Source organism: Protopterus annectens, chromosome 2.part2 (assembly GCF_019279795.1).
Source record: "Protopterus annectens isolate FY-2018-M chromosome 2.part2, PAN1.0, whole genome shotgun sequence".
NCBI lineage: Eukaryota > Metazoa > Chordata > Ceratodontiformes > Protopteridae > Protopterus > Protopterus annectens.
In genome coordinates this window covers 777,473,210-777,494,603 of record NC_056730.1, presented here as the reverse complement: position 1 = coordinate 777,494,603, position 21,394 = coordinate 777,473,210, and the positions used below count along the sequence as shown (strand labels likewise).

General features: G+C 38.2%; 1 protein-coding gene across 1 annotated transcript in view; it reads left to right on the top strand.

The window, feature by feature from the left end:
* Window positions 1-21,394, top strand: part of EDIL3 (EGF like repeats and discoidin domains 3) — a 3,472,995-nt gene that overhangs the window by 2,624,049 nt on the left and 827,552 nt on the right. Inside the window, exons 7-9 of the mRNA XM_044064145.1 lie at window positions 4,431-4,586; window positions 4,952-5,096; window positions 7,541-7,725. Coding sequence (XP_043920080.1) covers window positions 4,431-4,586; window positions 4,952-5,096; window positions 7,541-7,725 — 486 coding nt within the window. The remainder of the gene's footprint in view (window positions 1-4,430; window positions 4,587-4,951; window positions 5,097-7,540; window positions 7,726-21,394) is intronic.

The following is a 21,394-nucleotide window of genomic DNA, read 5'->3' as shown; positions in this document are numbered from 1 at the left end:
ACCCAGAGCTGTTGGACATGTTCCACTTAAAGAAATCCCAATTCCTCTGAGCTACATGCTCTAGGGACCTAAACCTTGTCACCACAATAAGCAGAACATGCCGGAGGGATAGATTCCTGTCCCAGAGACTTCCCATTCTCTGGAATAAATTACCTATCTATATCAAACAAAGCTCCTCATTAGCACTCTTCATGAAAAATCTTGATGATTGGATGGGAAATAGGAAATTCACCCTGGGGATCACCTCTGTGGCTCTGCTCGACAGTGGCACAGGAAAATAATTTTCTTGGGTGGCAAAAGCCAGGGTCCCTTTTTGGCTGGGCTTGTATAGGCCCCAGGGCTGATAGCCTAGTACCTACCTATGAACCTATGAGTAGGGCACCTAATGATGCTGCAAGTTCCTGCCTGAGTTCATGTAGGATGTATGTGTGTTTTTATGTACTGGCACTTTGTTGAGAGACTTGAGTGCGTATGTGATCTGGTGGATTCTGGCCCCTGACAGACAACTAACCGTGACTTTCTCTTTATCCAACCTGGTGAGAGGTACATCCATGTGTCTCACACTGGAGTCTTTTATAACTAATATGTTGGGTTTGTGGTTAAGCCTTAGTGGCTGTGAGACAGGTGTGTGGACTGTGCATAGTATGTGGTGTGGAGGGCTGTGGAGATCGCGTGTGTTTTTGCCTTGGAGGTCTCATTTGTTTGGGCATGTTTTGTTGAGGACCTTCGCATATGTAAGTGTGTGTTGTGTGGGTGTGGGTGTAAGTGTGGGTGGTGTTTGAGGTGTAGTGATTATGTTGACAACTGTCTTAGTGCCAGATATACTGGTTTGTGAGGGAGAGAACGTAGACTCTAGATTCCTAATGTAATTGCATCTTTTACAAATTGTGTTCCTAAGTGGTAGTAGTAGAATGGTTGTCTTTGTACATGAGGCAGTTGCTATGTTGTCTCAGGATGTCGATATCAACCAGACTTGCAGGAGAAACTGTAAGAAATTGTCCATCCATATTTGTCAGAATCTGAGGGAGAAAGGCCAGGGAGAGCTAAGGGGTAGGCCTTAATTATACATCAGACACACTAACTTAAGACTGATGATTTCTCTCTCTCACACACACACACACACACACACACACACACACACACACACATTGCAACCAGAGCTGTGGTTGTTGGAGAGCAGAATGCATGATAGTTATGGATTATGGGAAATAATACCATTTTAATCTTCCATTTTACAGCATAAATGCATGACTTAGGTGACATTTACAGAAACAGATACTACAAAAACAGTTATTCAGTTTACTAACATTCAATCAGAGATGCTGTGAAAAGATGGAAATTATTTATTTAAAACAATCTAATATGTAAGATAAATGTCAGTTATTATTAGGCTGAAAGCCTCTTGGTCTGCCTGAGTGTATGATGATCCTGGGTTTGATGAATTTCTTTTGAGATGTTACCTGGCAGAGGAGGGGTGAGTTTGGTGAAGGCTCCAAGAATAATAATAACGCAGCTGTTTTAAAAGTTGTGAAGAGGTGAGAATTTGGATAACCACATTGATGCAAAGAAGTGCCAGTAGGCTTCATTGTCTGATACTTTATGTACATTGTTTGCCTGGATCAAGTGTAGATCATAGGAGCCAGGCTGTCTTCTAGACTTGAACCAGCTTCTACAAGTTCGGGCTAAAGATTTTTGTAGACTAGTTTGTCTGAAAACAGCTTTTGTTCACTGGATGTTGCTTAAAAGTTTAGGACTCTCTCTTCTTTGGTGCAGATCAGTGATGGGTAGAACAGACAGCCCACTGACAAATTGCAGTCCGGATGTGTGTGATGTCTGGTTCGTGGAATACAGCTATATTTAGGTTTCCCATTGCTGATATCTCATATAGCTATTTAGGCAATACAATGGCTTCTTACACAGTGTGTTTTACAGCTGGAGATAGGTAGTGTTTTATACTGTAAATGCTTCTAATTTCTGATTGTGGTCCTTGGCTGTTATCTCTGTATGTATGTGTGTATGTGCATGTGTATTGTAAAATGAATCTGATGGTTATTAAGTGCCAGGATACTTCCATTGTTGACAATTTTGTTTTGATCTGCTGCATTTATTGCCTTGGTGACAGCAATAATTGCATCTCTTTGGAATCGTTACCAAAGATGGGGATCTTTATTAGTTTGTTGTTCCTGGTCCAGCTGTTGTTGGATTTAACACTGTTTTGCAGCTCATTTATTTTTTGTTGTGGTGTCAGGGTGTAGTGTATCAGTGTAAAACCATCAGCATGCTGGACTAGCTGGTCTCTAGCTGTAGTTTAGACGTTTGGGAGGGTGGCCTAATGATTAAGGTGTTTGCCTTGCAAGCACAAGTTGCAGGGTTTGAGTCTCACAAGGGATAATTGGCTAGGCTTAAAATGACTCGCAAGGGCAGTTAGCTTAGTACTAATCTATGAACCTATGATAGCAGTCCAAGTGTAGATCGTTGTATTCCTAAATTGTATGTCTATGTGGCTGACTGACACATTTGTCTGGCTGTGGCTTGTTGCCTTCGCAGACAGGTAACTTTAGAACCTTGTAAGGGTGCTAGGTACATTCCACCACTTTTAGTGTCAGCGAGGGCTAGTCGTGGTTTAGGTCAAAGACACTAAAGAAGTCCACAGGTGTTGCTTCTTTGTGTTGGTCTTAGTGCACACACACACACACAAACACACACACACACAAACACACACACACACACACACACACACACACACACACACACACACACACACACACAGACACACACACACACACATCCCTATCAGCTAATAGAGTTTTCAGAAACCCGAAATTCATATGGTCGGAACCATATGATCAAGTTTTTGAAAGCTCAAAGTTTCTGAATGGAGATTACAGTACAGTGCAGAATTTTACCCTTTTCCTCACTGTAGTGTGATCTCAGACATGGTGTATATAATTTGCAGTAGGTGTGGACATGCGGGGAGGGGGCTTGCTCCGCTGCAAAAATGTAAAAAAAAGGTAGACTTTTATACGGGTTTTTTTGTTGTTGTTTTTTTTTTTATGTTGATGTTCGAGTTTTCAGAAACTCTAATCATATGCTCTCCACTGTATGAATTTCAAGTTTATGAAAAATAGGTCATCTGACATAGACCCATATGTGTGTGTGTGTGTGTGTGTGTGTATCTGTGTTTTGACAGTTTATTTTAGTTGGACACACAGCATATTTTCAGATGAGAGGAAATCCTTATATCTTGAGAAAACCCACAAAGGCATGGGAAAAAACATGCACAACTCCAAAGATACTTTGATGGAGGTCAAGCTTGAACCAAGATCAGATCCTTAAGGTATGTGGTGTGGAGCTCTTACTCCCTTGGCCATCTTGCTGCCACTGTTATATTAGGGCTGAGTCATTCAGTACTCTGAAGTAAAGCTACATTGACTGTTCCTAAGTAAGTTGTTTTCAGTTTCAGTAAGATATTTTATCATTTGGAGGTGAACAGTTATTAGTGCATTGGACAGCAGACTATGGACTGGCCTGTAGTCTTCAGCATTTTGTAATTCTCCACCATTGAATAATATAATAGATTTACCTTCTTCCTGTAAGTCTGGGGCCAGTCTTTCTTTGGAATTTGTGTTTACTGTGATTGTTTACAGTCTGGTAGCCTTCTCCAGGTGTTTCACCTGTAGTAGGATACCACCATTATCCTCATTTTTCTGGGATAGAATGTCAACGTAGGCCACTTATTCCTATTCCCTCCCTGGCCAGCTCTGTCACTGTATGGGCCACTGTTAAGACCTACGTTGTCCGTCACATAGTCAGAGCTCTACCCCTCTATGCCATGAGACTGTTTAGGTAAGTGAACTTTTCTGTTTTAATGGTTGTGGTTGACAAGTATAATGGTATGAGTAATAGTATTAAAGTCTTTTGTTTTTTGCTTTTATTTCCATGTTTTCCAAGCTGTATCTTTGCTGATGAAGAGATCTTTCAGTTTTTTTCTATCCATAGATGAGCACATTTTCTAATGCTTTTGCTTTTTAGTGGCTGTATGGAATTTTGGATATTAAGTAATCTCTGAAGGAAGAGGATATATGCTGATTCAGTAAATGTCAGAGTACAGTGTGATGAACAATCATCTTTTTATGGCTTCAGATATGTAGCTGTAATACTGAAAGTGTTGAAATGTTTGTGGCAAGGCCTAAGAAACACCATATTAATTTGACACTGTGTCATGACGAGCGGTTCTCCAAGCATTACTTCTGATACAACTTATAGCCACAGGTTTATGCAATATATTGATGAGGAGTTGATGGTTCCACAGTGTATCAGTGAACAGAATAAATTCTGTGACATTGTGTGGCCTAGTCTGACTGCATCATACTCCTAACCTTTTTCAGATGTGCAGAAAGTCACTTCTGTATATGTCTTTCTCCCATTAGGTGAACCTGCAGAGGAAGATGCGAATTACTGGTGTAATAACACAAGGCGCTAAAAGGATCGGAAGCCCAGAGTATGTGAAATCTTATAAGGTTGCATACAGTAGTGATGGCAAGATGTGGATGATGTACAAAGAAAAAGGCACCAAAGATGACATGGTGAGATGTACATTTTGAGCACCGTGCATTATTTTGGAAGAGTACCAAGGTTAAATACAAAGTTCAGCATCAAAAAATGTGATTAAAGGGGTGCTGTGTTATTTGCCCTGTAATGCATTTAAATTAGTTTAGTTCTCTTTCTTTTACTGTATTAATGTTTAAATGAGTACTCTGTCCCAAGGTGAAGAACTTTTTTAAGTTATAGTTTAGTAAGTTTAATAATTTAGTTTGTGTGTAGCACCTTTACAGTTTTTCTTTATTGTGTTCACAGTGTAATATAATATGTCAAAAAACATTTCAGTGTTAAGTGCACTCAAAGTAGATGTGAATGAGTAGCTTTTAATTTTGATGTGTTGTTGGTGCAGATTTTCCATGGAAATGTGGACAACAATGCTCCATTTGCAAATTCATTTACTCCTCCAATAGAAGCACAGTATATTCGACTATATCCCCAAGTTTGTAGAAGGCACTGTACGTTGCGAATGGAACTGCTGGGCTGTGAATTATCAGGTCAGTCACACAACCAATAAAAAATTACAAAATATAATTTATGAAATTTTAACCTATGTCATATAACTCTGTAATGAACATAAACATCCTCCTTAGGGCAGTCAAAGGGTCTTTGTGTATAGAATTAGTTATGAACTTTAAAAAATAAAAAAAGGCTAAAGGCTGGGATTCAGAAAGGCTACTGCTTTTGGTAAGCCCTAACATGGGTGGCCAACCACCTACAGATACCCCTTCTGATTCAGAGACAAGCCCATATCAGTGATTCTACATGGTATTTAGAATCACAGTGGTGGGATGTTTCCACTGACGTGATACATGCTAATGAGGTTTGCCGAGAGAGGGGTCTGTACTAACTATCCTTGTGCTCTCCCCAAGAAATGCCTATGGAAAGGAATTTATGCAGCTGGCTGTGTTAATTAGTGTACAAAATGCTGCCTCCATTGTAATCTATGGGAAAAACTACATTGCAGGTAAGTGTTGGGAAGTTTAACAGAGAAGTAGTGGTGGTGGGGAGTATGAGTGTATGTATGTATGTATGTACGTATGTATGTATGCTGCAGAGTGTGTGCGGGTATGTTTGTGTGTATGATGGGATATCCATGATCTTGGATGACTGTGTTTGCATGTGTCTGCTTGGGTGGTCACAGTAGGGGGTTTAGTCAGGGATCTGTAGAGATGTGTTGTGCGCATGTGTGTGTTTGTTTGCACATATGTGGTTGAATGGGTGAGTGTGTTTCTGAGTGCGATGTCATGTGCATGAATATCTGAATGTCTGTGTTTGTGATGGAGCTGCCATATCTCTCACTGCCTCCACTCAAGACTTGCTGCCAACAGGAACAAATTTCATGTATGACTCTAAGTCACTTTAAAAATTACTAGAACAACAGGTTTTGCATATGCTTTTTGTGAACAATAAGAGGTGTGAAACTCTGAAATTATTGACTTACTGACTGTAATCTTCAGATAGAAATGAAAAATGTTACAAGGGACAGGGCAAATATAAGAGGCAAAATAAAGTTCTCTAATATCAAGAACAGTTGATTCTTATGTGTGTATGCATGTTTGTCTGTTTGTGCGAGAGTGAATGGGGGTACCTGCGCCAGTGTGATGTGTGGGCTTTCAGTGGTGATTGCACCAAAAAAGTGCTGTTCAGCACTGATGGTAATTACACTAGATTTAGAGACATGCATATTAGCTGATATTGAGTGTCTTCCTCATTGTAACTAAAGATGTCAGAACTGTGTTTCCCATATTTGCATAAACTGCAACCTTTGGATTTTGCAGTTTAGGGGAGTGCAGGAATTCTTTTCTGAATCCCAGCCATGGGGAAAAAAAGGCTTTATCACTGTTAATGAAATGGATCTTGGAGGTTGTGTGAGAGCTTCTTTCAGCTCATTAAACAACATAACCTCAGCTAAACTGGGAGAATAATTATTACTATTGCTTCTGTAGTACAGGTCTTCAAATCATGTAGTTATGTTATTGATGAGATATAATTATTATTTCATTTTCTTTATTTTGATGGGTACTTTTTTAATATATGATGTTAGGGAACAATGAAAACAGTATCCACAATATTTTCAGGAGCTAGTCATAAATTTTGATTTTTTTTGGAAAACAACAGACTATATTTATGCTCCATTTCATTTTTTTTTCTGAAGCCCCATTAATTGATGGCAAATGTAGCTGAAATAGTTTACTCTATCCCTCGTGCTGCTTGAAGAGAATATTTCTGTTTGTAACTGTACAGGTCAAAGTTAACCCATGACTGTAGCTGGATTCCATCTCACATTAAACATTTCAGCTGCACCTTTGGGACACAGATTTTATTTCAGGGCTGTGAGAGCTTTCATGTGTGTCCTTATATTGTGGGGAAATGGCATGGTGCCATTTCGCAAGTGTCATTTAAAAGTCAGTGGCTCAAAATGACTTTGTTATTTCAGTCAGAGTTTGCTTCAGAATAGGTCCCTGGATAGAAAAGATCAGTGCATTGATCCTTTTTTCCTAGTGTTCAAAAGCAAAATAAATGAAAAGTTTGATTTCTTAAAGGGTAACATTTTTATTGTGTCTAATGTGCGCAGTAAGCATGCATTTTTTATTACTCATTGATAAATGTCTCTGCAGGCAACTTATAATTAATTTAGCCTTTAAGAATGAGAAGTTCAGCTACAACAGACATTACACCGTTTTAGAAATGCTGAAGGTTAAATACTGACAGTGGAAATGTTGGCATCTGCTTTATTCTTTTCATTCGAAGAACTATCTGTATGTAAGAATGTTTATCTTGAAACACGGTAGTTGAAGGGAATGTGCAGACGAGGTTGCCAGTTGAACAAATGAAGCCCCCCCCCCACAGATTTATGTGTTAGTAAATCATTATAATAAACCCCATTTCGCTTGTTCTGTAAGCTTTCAACAGTTTAAGAGCCCCATTTCTCTTCTAGGGTGTTCAGAGCCACTTGGAATGAAATCTGGACATATCCAGGATTTCCAGATAACAGCTTCAAGCATATTTAGAACTTTAAATATGGATATGTTTACTTGGGAACCTTGGAAAGCTCGATTGGATAAACAGGGTAAAGTTAACGCCTGGACAGCAAGCCTGAGTGACCAGTCGCAATGGTTACAAGTAGGTTGTCTCCTGTCTTTTTCCACAGTAAATTTGTTTTTCAGTCCTTGTGTGGTGTTTACTGTTGTAGGCTTCTGATATGATTGTTTTTCCTTTGTTTTAAAAGGTGTCTAGGCATTTTAAGTAAATTGTGTAGCTTTCATCCACTGGCAAGAGCTACACCTGCAGTGTTTTTTTTTTTTTTTGGTTAAGAAAGTTGTTGGCATATGGTGCATAACACATTAAAAAAAAGAAATGTAGTAATATGGCATTGTAAAAGACTGGAGGGCCAAGCTTGCAATTCTGTTGTCAGTTTACCTGTTGTGTCTAGTCAGCAGGTTTGTTTGAAGCTTACAGATGTTTTTCCTAAGGTTTCAGTGACTGAAAAACCCCACTATGTCGCTTGATACATAAAAGATAAAAGAACTGTACATACTTAAATACATTTCCTTAATGTGGAATCTGTCAGTAACTGAACCTAGTATTCTTGGCCGGTGAACTGCCTGTCTGTTCCACTGTTACTGTGCATGTATTCCGGGTTACTCAAAAACTCTTTTATTTGTGGTTAGGGAAGACTCTTTAAACAAGTACATACATGGTTGTTAGAATATAATTACTTGCTATAATATGGCTATGTTTATGTTTTATCATGCAGAAAGTAATGTTATAATATAAGAGGTAAATGACAGCAGACATAAAATATAATGATGGCAATGTCTTCTTACTTCTGAAGGCTTGCTAAACTTATCCAGTTCTGTGTGTGCACTGTTTTTTAGCTGAAAGCTGTTTGGCAAATGTTGAGTAACTATGCTTCTTGTTACTAACCCATCATTTTCCTTGATTCATATATGCATTTCTGCACTATTTTTATTATTATTATTATTATTGTTATTTTTTTAATTCCCATAAATCTTGCTGTCAAGTATGCCTCCTTAATTTTTTTTATCGCTCTCACTAGTCTGTATTCCTCCTTGCATGTTTTTATCAGTCTTTTGATCTGATCATCACCTAGTTAACTTCAGACATAGGTCTCCTCCAGTGTCACGACCCAGAAGTAAGCTGGCCTATTTTAGAGATCTGAGAAATGTCAACAGTGGAGTTCTGATACTTTTAATAGATCTGCACCTAGATGGCATCATTGCTGACAGTTCTGGCTGTTTAGTTGCAGCATATAGAATAGATTAACTGGTGCTGTGGACACTTACCACAATTTTCATGTAACATAGACCTACTACTCATTGTAAGCCATAGTTTGATCCACTGTATGATTCAGAGAATAGGACTGTGGGTTGAGCTTAAGTAGAAGAGAAAGTACAGTTTTGTAAGTAAACTTACCTTACCTTACCTTAACAGTAGATCTTTGAACAATAACTGCTGCAGTAGCTTGAGGTATATGCGTTATATCCTGCCAAGGATATAACAGCTGGCCAGCTTCCAACAGGGCACTTTCCACATGACCAAACCATTAGTCATCTCAAGCTGAGCTGATCAAAAATACAGCTTTGGGCACCAAGCCCTTCAGAGCTTTCATGCTAAAAGAGAGAGAGATGGATGCTTGTCCACATCGTGGCATAATCAATACACCAAAAAACAGGGTGGGGGGAGCGGCTACTGCAGTAGTGATCATTCAAACATCTTCTGTTATGGTAAGTTTACTTAGACAAATGTACTATGTTAATCATTTTGATCACTGCTGTATTTGCTTTGGCTATATAGGTAGATTACCGTAGTTTACTACATTTTGGAGGTGGAAGGGCAGGGGTCCAGTAACATGTGAGGAATGGTCCTAGCAATGCCTGATTTAAACCTAGAGAATAAATGAAGCTTGTAATGTCTTGTAAACATCTGTATAGAGGACCACGTTTCTGCTTCTACAATACTTAATAGAATGCAACCCTTTTCAAAAAGCCATAGATGAAGCCTTCACAAGAAATGACCAACTGATCCATAGATCTGAAATATTTAGTTCTGTCAGGGTAGTACCTGAATTGTCTATGGACATCCAAGGTATGAGCATCCTTTCTTCTTTATTTTTAAGTTCAGGAAAAAATGAGGAGATGGATAGTTTGGCTTAAAGTAAACTCGGGTACCACTTTAGGCATAAGAGAAAGATTAGTTTTCAAAGAGAAGCTGTCTCTGTGGAAAATGAGATAGAGTTGAATCATCATAAGAGCTTGCAACACCAATATTCTTCTTGCAGAGGGCAGAACCATCAGTCAAACAGTTTTCCAATTTTAAAAACCTAAAGTCAACCAGATTAGCTGGTTCACATGGAGCAAATATTAGCTTCTCTAACATAAAATTAAGATCCCAAAGATGGACCAATTGTTTTCTTGGAGACCTCTTATGCAAAATATATTTCAAATACATTTTGACATGAAAATGCATTGAAAGAGAGGGATCCATGGGCAGACGTGCTGAAATGGTGGATAAATGAACCTTTATTGAAGAGCAAGAAAGACCATAGAATAGTAACTCAGACAAATATTGTAAAACTAGAGAAAGACTAGCACTGATTGGGTGCTGTTTATGTTGCTGTTATCAACAATTAGAAAACCTTTTCCATTTGCTAATATATAATTTTCTATTAGCAGGCTTTCTTGCCTCCATTAGTACCTGCTAAGCATCCTCAGTAAACAGATGCATAAAGGGAATTAAGACCCTATCATCCAGGCAGTCATTTGAAGTTGATTGGGATCACAGTATATCAAACACCTTGATTTTATATGAGTAAATCCATACTGCAAGGAAGCTTGTGGTAATTGCCTCTGGCCATTTCCAAAAGAAGGGAGAAACACTGTTGTCAGAGCCAGAAGGAAGTCACCACAATGATATTGGGGGACGACTCATGAATCGCCAGAAATACTTTGAATATCAGTAGAACGGGTGGAATAGCCTACAGGCACATTCCTATCCAAGGAAAGGAAAGGAAAGGAAAAGACATCTGTCTTCTAGAACTTATTGCATGGAGTCTTGGTGCAGAATCTTGCCAGCTGATTGTTCAGAGAGGAGACAGAGGTCTGCTAGAGGAATTGCCCACAGATAGATCAAATAGTGGAACACTCCCTGATCTAGTTTCCATTTCTGAAGGTCTGCCCTTGTACTGCTCAGCTAGTCTGCCACATATTTTTGTTCTTTTTGGATGTAGATTGACTGTAGAGTGAGATTGTGTTGAGAAGCTATATCCCACGCTAACACGGCTAGTCTTCAAAGGAGGTACAGCCTGATTCCTCTTTGCTTGTTGATGTACAACATGACTGAGGTATTGTCTGTAACAACTTGAAGTGCTCCAGGGGGCAAAAGATGACTCAGAGAGTTGAGTGTCTTGACCAGGGCAAGCATTTATTTTAGACTTCTGTGCTTCCATCTGTCCTTGGTGTCCCACACACCTTGCACTTTTATCCCTCAAGAAACTGCTCTACAAGAAAAATCTGAGATGTCTGTGGTGACTGACTGCTTTGGAGCAGGGAGGAAGACGGGAATACCTGAGCTTAGGGAAATTTGCTGTCTCCAAGTGATTTTTGTTCTGTCAAACCCGAGCACTGGGATTTGAAAATACAAATAATTTTGGTACTGGGAGCAAAGAGACTTCAGATACCACTGTATCGTTCTCATGTGGAGTCTTGCCAGGAGTATCTTAAGAATCATAGATGCCATGAGACCCAAAATTGTGAGATATTTCCTTGCAGTGACCAAAGACTGACTGGAAAACCTCAGAAATAGATCTAGAGCTATTTTTCCCTGTGGAAGAACTGTGGAAGAAAAGCTGTTTGAACTATGGTGTCTAGCTGACACCCCAGCAATACAATCCTGAGTGAAAGAGTCAAGAAAGATATTTAAATGCTACCTTGGAATCCCAGCTTGTGTAAAAGATCTCACACCTAAGTGAGAGATACTTGACATTTTGAAAAAGACTCTGCAAAGATAAGCAAGCTGTCTAACTGTAGAAAAGTGTGGATACCCTGTAGCCTGCAATGAGCTATAATTGGAGCTAGATACTTTGTAAACACTCAGTGGAAAGTCCAAAGGGTAAGACAGATAATGTGATCAAGACACACAGAACCTTAATAAATGCCCGAAGTCTGGATGAATAGAGATGTCATGATAAGCAGCTTTTAAAATGTAATGTTACCAGGAAACTTAAATAAGGAAGAAGAGGGAACAGTTTGAGATGTGACCGTATTTTGAACTTGGGCACCATCACAAACAGATTTAGGACAGAAATATCCAAAATTGGTCTTTAAACATCATCTTTCTTTGGCACTAAAAATATCCTGAAATAAAAACCTCTCTCCCAGTCTGGGAAGGAGGAACTGGATCTGCCATTTCTTAAGATGGATATATTGAAGGACTGGGGAAATAGAGGAGTCTGCTCTTGTGGTTCAGGAATTATCCTGTGGAAAGGAGGGATTTCTTCCCACTGCCATCTGTATCCTTGGTTAATGATCTTCAGAACCCATGCATCTGAAACTATCTGTCGCAAAAGTGAAAAGTGGAGATTCAAACTTTTTGCAAAGGAAAAGGGACTGCCAGGGTTGGATGCAGGGACAAGATGCCTTAAACAGTCATTCTGACTTGTTGGACTGTCCTTAGTTTTTGGAGGGTGTCCTGAAATTTTGGTTAGACTGTTTATTTTGTTTTTTGCTGAAATTGGATGAATTGTTGGAGAATCTCGCAGAAAAATTAGAAAAGGAGGACTGAAAAATGTTAGAGATTCCCTGTATCAACTTACCCATTCCGTTGCAGATTTTCATAGCATCTGCAGCAGAGAAACCAAACGCTAAATCTGTATACAAAAGAAAATTTAGAATCTCATTTTTAACATAATCTAGGAGGTTCTCAGAATACAGCCAGGCACACTTCCTCAAAACTGTTCCAATGCCCATAGCCCTGGAAAAAATATAAACCAATTAATACACACATTGTAAACAATGAGCAGTGACTTGTAAAATTAAAAAAAAAATAATTATTTAATGCAGATTTTATCCTCACAAGTGGAAACTGCAGACAAAACATTCCTCATATCTTCACAATTAGTCAGAATAAACTTTAACATACGGGCCTGACAATTCAAAATCCTGAAAATCAAAGTTGCAGAAGCATGCACTTTTCTCATACTTATCAGTAATCTTCCCATCCTTGTTTGAAGGACTAGGATTGGAATTAACCAAATGTTTAGCAGCTGTAGTATTAACTAAAGCTATTCCTGCTGGTCAGGCTTGGGATGAGTGTATACAGACAGACTGAGGAAATTTAGGCATTTTATCTGCCTTTTTAGGTGTAGCAGGCTGAGTGTCAGGAAAATTGTAGGCAGTGACACACACGTCCTCCAGAGCAGACAAAACTGGAGAAATGGGTGTAGGTTCTGGAAATGCCTTTTGTATGAGCTCATAGTATTTTCTGAGGAACTGAGAAACCTAAGAATTCTATCCCTGAAAACACTGGAACAATCTAGAAATAGTGTCAGAGAAAGAGAAACACCCACAGGAAGCCCTACTCTGGGTCTAATTCAGAAAACTGAGGAAAAACCTTGCATCTGTCCCTTCATCTTCCTCACCAGATTACACATCTTGAATCTTTTCAGGAAAAGAGTTTTTCCTGTTTCTGTTTACAGAAACCACCTTATAAGAAGGATTAAAAGCCTGAAGTATGGCCTGAGCCAGACCCAGTAAACTACTCCTATCTCAGGAAGTATGAGGAGGAGGAGGAGAGGCATGTTAAGTTTTCTTTTTGTTTTTGGCAGGACAGATGGGACGAGCAGTGTTTTTAATGACAGAGGCAGCTTCCCCGGGACTGAACTCAGCATTCTCACCAAACAGAAAAGTCTTCCCTATTACCTCTCCCAGGACTGATAAAGAGTGTTTCTCACTTGCTCATGGAGTGGACCCCAATAACTGCATTGACATAGTTAATCCATAGTCCATCAAGGCCGAAGGTGCTACACTAAAGGGATCTAGGGTAAAAAATTAGTTGTCTGTGGAATCAAATCTGGCCATAGCACAGTCACCCACCTGCAATTGAGGCAAACTGTTAGCCTGCTGTGGTGGTAAACACTTCTTGCTTAACCTTTTCTGTTTGTTGCTGGAAGAAGGACAAATCGTGGGACCAGCAGACTGTTCCATGTTCAAGTTGAAAATGAAGCATCTTTAACACTCAACATAAGCCAGTAAAAAATTAAAGTCTTTAAAAGTCACCTTTTTCATTCAAAAGACTGGAAAAAAATACTTCAAAACATTTTGCAAGCCTCACAAAGTAAAATAAATACAATTTCTACAGAGAAAAAGTGGTTTTCAACACTTTAAACAACTTTTAAACTGAGAGGAAAAAAGCAATTTCCTGTATGAAAGTACTGCTAAGTCTCATAATAGTCCATTAAAACACAAACTCTTAGTTTAAAAATAGCTTTCCTAAATAGGAAAGTACAATAGAACGTGGAAGGTTTTTCCCCAAAGTTAACTTATCTGCCCAGCAAAGAAACAGCACTTGCTGACCATCGATCTTCAAAAGCCCACAGAGGAACGCTGTCTTCTGCAGCAGGAAAGCTCCAAAAGGCTTGGTGCCCAAGGCTGTATTTTTGGAGAAGTTATTCATTTGAGCTTGGAGACAGGATCTGAATTGTCTAGACCTAGTGAGCTTAATGTTATTGGCTGCTAAAAAAAAACAACAATGGAAATTAAAATCTAACCCAGCTGTAAATGAAGTACTGAATATAAAGGAGATAAAAGAACTGGAGGTGGGATATTTAGAAAGGGAAGGAGGAAATTGAATCAAAATAAATGGAATGTGTGGGAGCGATACATTCAAAATAATGTTAAGGCAGAAAAAGAATGAGGTTTCGGATGGCAGAAATTGAGACATTCATGTTATGCTTTAGTGAATTATATTTATTAAAAAGAAAGAAGCCGTATATGTGATGTATAATGTATAATAATTAGAACATGTTAATGTGGTTTGTTTTCTATTACTGTACATGTGCCAATGTCTTTAATGATACTTTTTTTTTTTTACAGTCGTTATTAAATTAATTTGTTTAAGAAGGCATTTTTGTCTAGTGAAAAAATCTGCTAAATTTGGACCATCAACCTGTACTTGTAAATGGTGATCAGACTGTTCAGGTCCTTTGTTAGAGATTTTTATTCCTCAGACTGTGAGGAAGTCATTTATTTATTTGCATTTGTTTACCGGGAAAGTCCACTGGGCCAAAAGAATCCATTTGCAGTGGAGGCCCAGGGAGAAAAGCTCCACAATGGCAGTTAGTGCAAGGCATATAAAACCGTTAGTAGATACAAGCAATAATCAAAACAGACCATAATATACAATAGTAAAAAAAATAAAAAAGTGTGCAAAGACAATATGTACAAATTTATACAGTTAAAAGTTAACTAATCTAGTATCATATTATAATACAGTAGAGGTAGTATTCTAAATGAAAAAGAAAAAAAAAACAGTCATTTGGCAGCATTTTCAAAGTATTCTGTAAGTATAAGCAGCGCAATAGTGCAGGGTAGAATGGAGGTGTAGATAGATAAGGCAAAAATAAATAGTAAAGCAGACGAGAAATTATTTATTTTGAGTAGTGATAGTGTAAGTTAACATGTGAATAACTTGGGTGTAGGGAGTCAGGCTATGGATGGATGAGACCTGAGACATCTGCATTGCCATAGGGTAGAGAGGTATTGCTGCAAAGTTTGAAGGAGGGGATATTACTGGAGGTTCTGATAGCTAGTGGGAAGGAGTTGCAAAGCTTGGTGATGGAGAGGGAGTAAAACATGTTACCAGTTGGGAGTTGAGGTTTGTCTACTTGCAGAAGGAGTTGATTTTCATGTTTCATGAAGCCATGTTTCTTTACAGATAAGGTAGCCAAGATTAGACAGTCTGTTCCCCATAAGATAAGGTAGCCAAGATTAGACAGTCTGTTCCCCATAAGATAAGGTTGCCAAGATTAGACAGTCTGTTCCCCATAAGATAAGGTAGCCAAGAGTAGACAGTCTGTTCCCCATAAGATAAGGTAGCCAAGATTAGACAGTCTGTTCCCCATAAGATAAGGCAGCCAAGATTAGACAGTCTGTTCTCCACAATATATCTATGCTGGATTACATTTTGTCTGATATGACTAGCCCTGATTTTTCTAGGCTGATTTTGGTTTTGTTGACTTTTACGAGATCACGAATGTTGTGTCTTCATTGAGTCGCGCCTACTGTGAGGTGGATTCTCATCTTACAAAGCTGTTAAAATCATACATCAAAACACTGGTTCTAGTTACTTTACAGGTCCCTTGATTTTTACTGAGAATATGTGTTTTTCCCATCTTCATTAATAAACGTCTTGATAACAGTCATTCTTAAAAAATGTTCCTTCATTTGGACTTGTCTGAAATGACTGTATTGTCTATTTTTTAAACACCTTTATTAAATTATCACTTATGAGTTGCATATACATTAACAGGAAAGAAAAAATACAATGTTTTTTTCGTGCATTACACATTGCATATATGTTTTTCTTTCTTTATAACAGTTCTCATTCATTCCAGCATTGCATAAATTCCTGATTTGTCCATTGTTTTACTAGCATCACCAAGCCATATACATAGCTTTATGACGGTGTTCACCCCCATCTGTATACTTTTCATATAACCTTTATGATAGCCATACATACAGTTATCAGTAAACATGCTTTATACACAGCCTGCCATTTATGTCTATGTAATTTACTCCTTCCCTTTTCTAAAGATACCAGTTCTAGTTCTTTTATCTCTTTAACAATATTCAGAACTTCAGTAAAGGTTGGCTTATATTTTGATGTACATTTTCTAGTAATTTATTTGGCAGCCAGTAGCATTAAAGTTAATAAGGCCTTTTAGGCATTTTATTGTGTTATAGGTAAGGTTATTCAGAAAGTATCAGTTTTGGAGATGTGTTTTTACTTGATATCTCATGGCCTCAACAATCTCTTTCTTCAGATGTAAATACACCGTTATGATAACCCTTAATCAAGCTGTAATGACATTTTTCTTTTTTTTTTTTGTCAAGAGATCAGTAGTTATATTCCATTTTGTCCTCCTTGATACCATGGACCCTGTCATCTTGATTGAGTGTCTGAGATCTTATTGTAGTCTGTCAGCATTTTTAAGTGGTTTACTTCTTATCTTTCTGGTCACAGTCAGCAGGTAGTCTTGTCTTATCAGATTATAATACACCTTAAAAATAAGATTAGCAACAGCCCATGAAAGCCCATGGACTATATTCTAGGTATAATGTTCCTGGACATAGTTCTAGAGTGAGGTCACTGCAGCTGAACACAGTAACAGGAATGAGATCCTTATCTCCGTATCCTACTTTGCTTAACAGGTGTGAGCTGATTAGAATTATCACTGCATAAGGTACAATACCACACTATCATAGCTTTAATATTTGTCATATTAGTTTTAACATTGTTAATGGAAAGAATACAGGTGAAGTGAATCACATGTCACCATTGTTGTCACAATATTTCTGCTCTAAAAATATAGTTAACCGTAAAGCGGAAGTGGAAGATGAGCAAAATATAACACTGTCCTTTACATATCTGGAGTTCGTAGCCAAATATTTACATGATCCTTCCATAATTAATTCAAAGGGGAGACAAGGATAGTTTTGAGGAAGAGCACAGGGTGGACAGGTAGGTATAAAAACTTGAGCAACAGCAAAAGAGCAAAATAGGAATGGTAAAGGGAGTAGAGTGGCCTCCATATTGTGCACATAACAACGGCATCTACAGTTCAGCCCTACTGTGCTCCATGACAGTGTCACACACACACAGCACAACCTCCCCAAGTTATTTATCACTTATTTTGTTCATATTACAGTTGAAACTAAAATTAGTTGGATATACATTTGTATTGCACCATGCTAGTATATGACATTTACATTATTTGCAGTATATACAAAATGAAATATTGTTTCTATTAATTATGGTAGTGGTAGCATTAATTAGGTTTACTATTGAAATGTCAACATTTAAAATAAAAATCATACTAAATGTCGACGATAAATGTTGAAACTGCAGATTTACAACTGTTCAATTAGTTGTAAATCTGCAATAATTGCTGAAAACATCGAATTCGACATTTTACGGCAGTTAAAGACATTCCCACCCTTGCCGTAAATCCCAAACTCCTACAACTAACATCCCATGATTGCAGGGGGACAAGCTCCCCTGCACCCCCACACCCCCTACAGTATATTCCAAGATTGCAATACAGTGAGGAAACCGCACTGTGCCACGATCTCTGTACATCCCTCGAACATTTATATTTGTGAATGCACAGAACATTTATAAATATAACGTTTGAACATTTAGCATGTACACATATGAACTATTCGAACATCTGTATTTCAAATAATTCATAGGCGTACATTCCGACATTGACATTTCAGTAGTAAACCCATTAATTATACAAGATGCATGGAATTTATGCTCATTACCTAACACCAAAACATTTGTCTTCAGAAGTTTCCTTTAGACCAAATATGATTTTGTGTATATGTAGATAGAAGACATTTTTACACATGGAGGATGGGTTTCCAAGCAGCTGTAACACTTTTAGAGAATAATTTTTCTTTGTTGATCATGGTGAAGGGTAGTCTTTTTGGGTTTGGGGACCTTCATTATTTTTATGTTAATAGGTACTGTTACACAGCTTTTTGTAGTATGTACAGGCCAGCTGTTTTGTTTGTGGGAAGGTAGTTCATCTTAAGAATGTGGATGGATTTTTGTCCCAGAGGTTATCACACCTTTGGAACAGATTCTCACTTCATGTCAAACAGAGCACCTCATTGGCCCTCTTCATATGCAATCTGGATGATTGGATGGCTGACCCTAAATTCACCCTAGGGGTGCCACCTATGTTCCTCTTGGGCAGGGGCAATAGGTGCTGATCATGGAAATAAGGGTAAGAACTGGGCTAGGCTTGTAAGGGTCCTAGGGCCATTAGCCTAGTAACTTCCTATGATCTTATGTTAAAGTATGTTGCCGTCTACAGCCAAGATATTAATAGACTACTAGATTGCAGTAACTTCACTTATTGGGGTATTGCTTCAAAAATCAACAGGAAAAGTCTGCATAAGAATATAGATTATAAAGAGTATTGGGTCACAACTAGCATAGAAAAGAATATGTATTAATACTGAATAGTATTGTTAGCATCATAAAGAAAACTGTAATCAAAACATTGTGTAATTGCACAGTGTTTAAGGTGACAAAATAATTTTGGAGAATCAAAAATTGTAGCAGACATATTCTGAGTTGAGTAATAAAATTAAACCTGACAGTCGGAGGCGGACTGTCTCATCTACAATAACAGCAAACCTCTATAATACGAGCGTTTACCCACTTTAAAAAATGGTTTCCTGCATTCACAAAGATAGTGATGCATAAAGCATTTACACCTGTGTGCACTAGCTGTAGTACACCATCATGTACAACTAAGGTTCAGGAAAGCCAACTGCAGTATTTCCCAGGTTGCAGCGTCGCTGTACCATTGTCTTCAGTGACACATAGGGATGCCTGGTATGCTAATGCATGCTTGATACTCCTCTGCTGAGGATAAGAGGTAGCTGTGTGTATCCTGACAGTGCTACTGTGCAACGGAGCTGCTTATTGCATCACAGTAGCTTCTTGGAAAAGCATGCTGTGCAATACTCAGCTGCCTTACACAGCAGCATTTGTATGCTGCTGTCATGATTAACTGCAATTCTTCTATGAAACACACATTCTATATGCAGGTAGCTCTGACGTTAATACTATATAACGGTAGTAAGGTAATCCATTAAGGTATGAGCCCCCACTGGGTCGAGCTAGTTGGCATCTTGGGGGAGTGGGAAAAGGTTGTGTGTTATAGCAGGTTTATCTGCATTGTATGGGGCTATGCTGCATTTAGGGACATTCTTGCCATGTAGCAGAGAGATTGTTTCAATGCTAGTATGCTGATTACTGCTCCCTGCTGAGCAACTTACTGTCACCCGAGGAAGATTCTTGCAACCGCAGCAATTACGCCAAATGTTGTACTGCAGCACATGCAGCACAGCTGTCAGGTTTATGAACAGCACACAGTTTGGGAGATGATGGTAGATTCTTTGTCACAGAGTAAGTGGTTGAGATGTAATCGAGCAGGATCACACAAGGAGATGTTGTGCAATCATGCTGCATGGCATTAGTGGGGAATTTAACACCTTGGGGGACCTGCAACTTCAAAAACACTTTCTGGAATAATGGATGTTAATTTGTAAGGCTTGATATCTTTACTTAATCCCCTAATAGATGACATCACCTATCAAATCTGTCTATCGCCAGAATAAATGCCACTGTTGATCTTCAGCTTGCCATATCATCAGACCATTTTTCTTCATTCGGAATCCTGTGCCACTCAACTTCTTTTTCTCCAAAACTTGAGTAGCTTTGCTAGCACCTCCCAGTGACATGCATAGTTCTGTGACACTGTTTAACCCCTACCTCTGCACTTTTAATATAACCTTTATGTTAGCCATATATGTAATTATCAATGAACCTGCTTTATACACTACCTCCTAACTACAAAATTAACATTTTCTGTCTGTCTTAGTTTCTTCCATCACCTTCAATTCTATGAATTTCCAAGCATTAATCACACAATCTATTATATATTTCACAAACCCACTAATGCACCTCTTCAAATGCTTAATGTTCAACATCTACTAATGCATAAGTATCGTTTTATACTGTAATAGTTTGCTTAATTGCAGGTAAACAGAGGAAGATCTTTGTTACAGTGTACACCACTTATAGAAAAGGTCACTTTATAGTAATAATAACATTTTGAGATAAATATTGTATATTATATATCAACAATATGGAGGTATGTGCAACAATCCTAGTGACAGAGAAAACCACATAAGCAAGAGTAATTTATTTTAAACTAGAAACTGTTGTTAAACCTCTGAGGCATAAGCCATCAGTATGTAACCTGTGAGATGCCAAACAAGACTAGCCATTAAACAGATAAATGCATCTTTTATACAGAGATTGTAATGCAAGTTCAATAGGCACTTGACAGTTTTACTGATTGTACAAAGAAATGCATTGAATATGCAGTGCCGTACCAGTATGAAAGACAGAAAAAAGTATCGGTACTGAAAACATCTGCACACTGATAATACTGCTCATTAGTATGCCACCAGTTTTACTGTCATTAATTTAAAAGTCAATTCAACACACACAAATAACTTTGTATGTTGGCCTTCTCTTAATTTTGTACTATATAAAAGCTGAAGCTACAGTAGGACCCAACCTCGGTCTGCCATGTGGCAGCTATGAGAATATCCTGGCTTATAAAAAAAGTTCACTAATCAATCAAATTTAACAGCGGCCTTTGTATACATATATTCTAGGTTTTAAACCTGTAGTTTAGTTTCACTAAGCAAAACTCCAGGCAGTATTGAATAAGGAACTTAGAAACCTGAGCTAGGAGTCCCAGAATAAGAATGCACAGATATACCATACGTATATAGATACTTCGGCATGCCTCCTGGATGGTCCACTGGACCAAGGCCACCAAAAGTCTTCTTAATGTTCAGGCAAGCTCTCAAGATAAAACAAGTAATTTTGCTTGGATTATGTAGCTGGAAGAATCATCAAAACTTGCTAAGAATGCATTGTAAACACCTGTACTTGCATT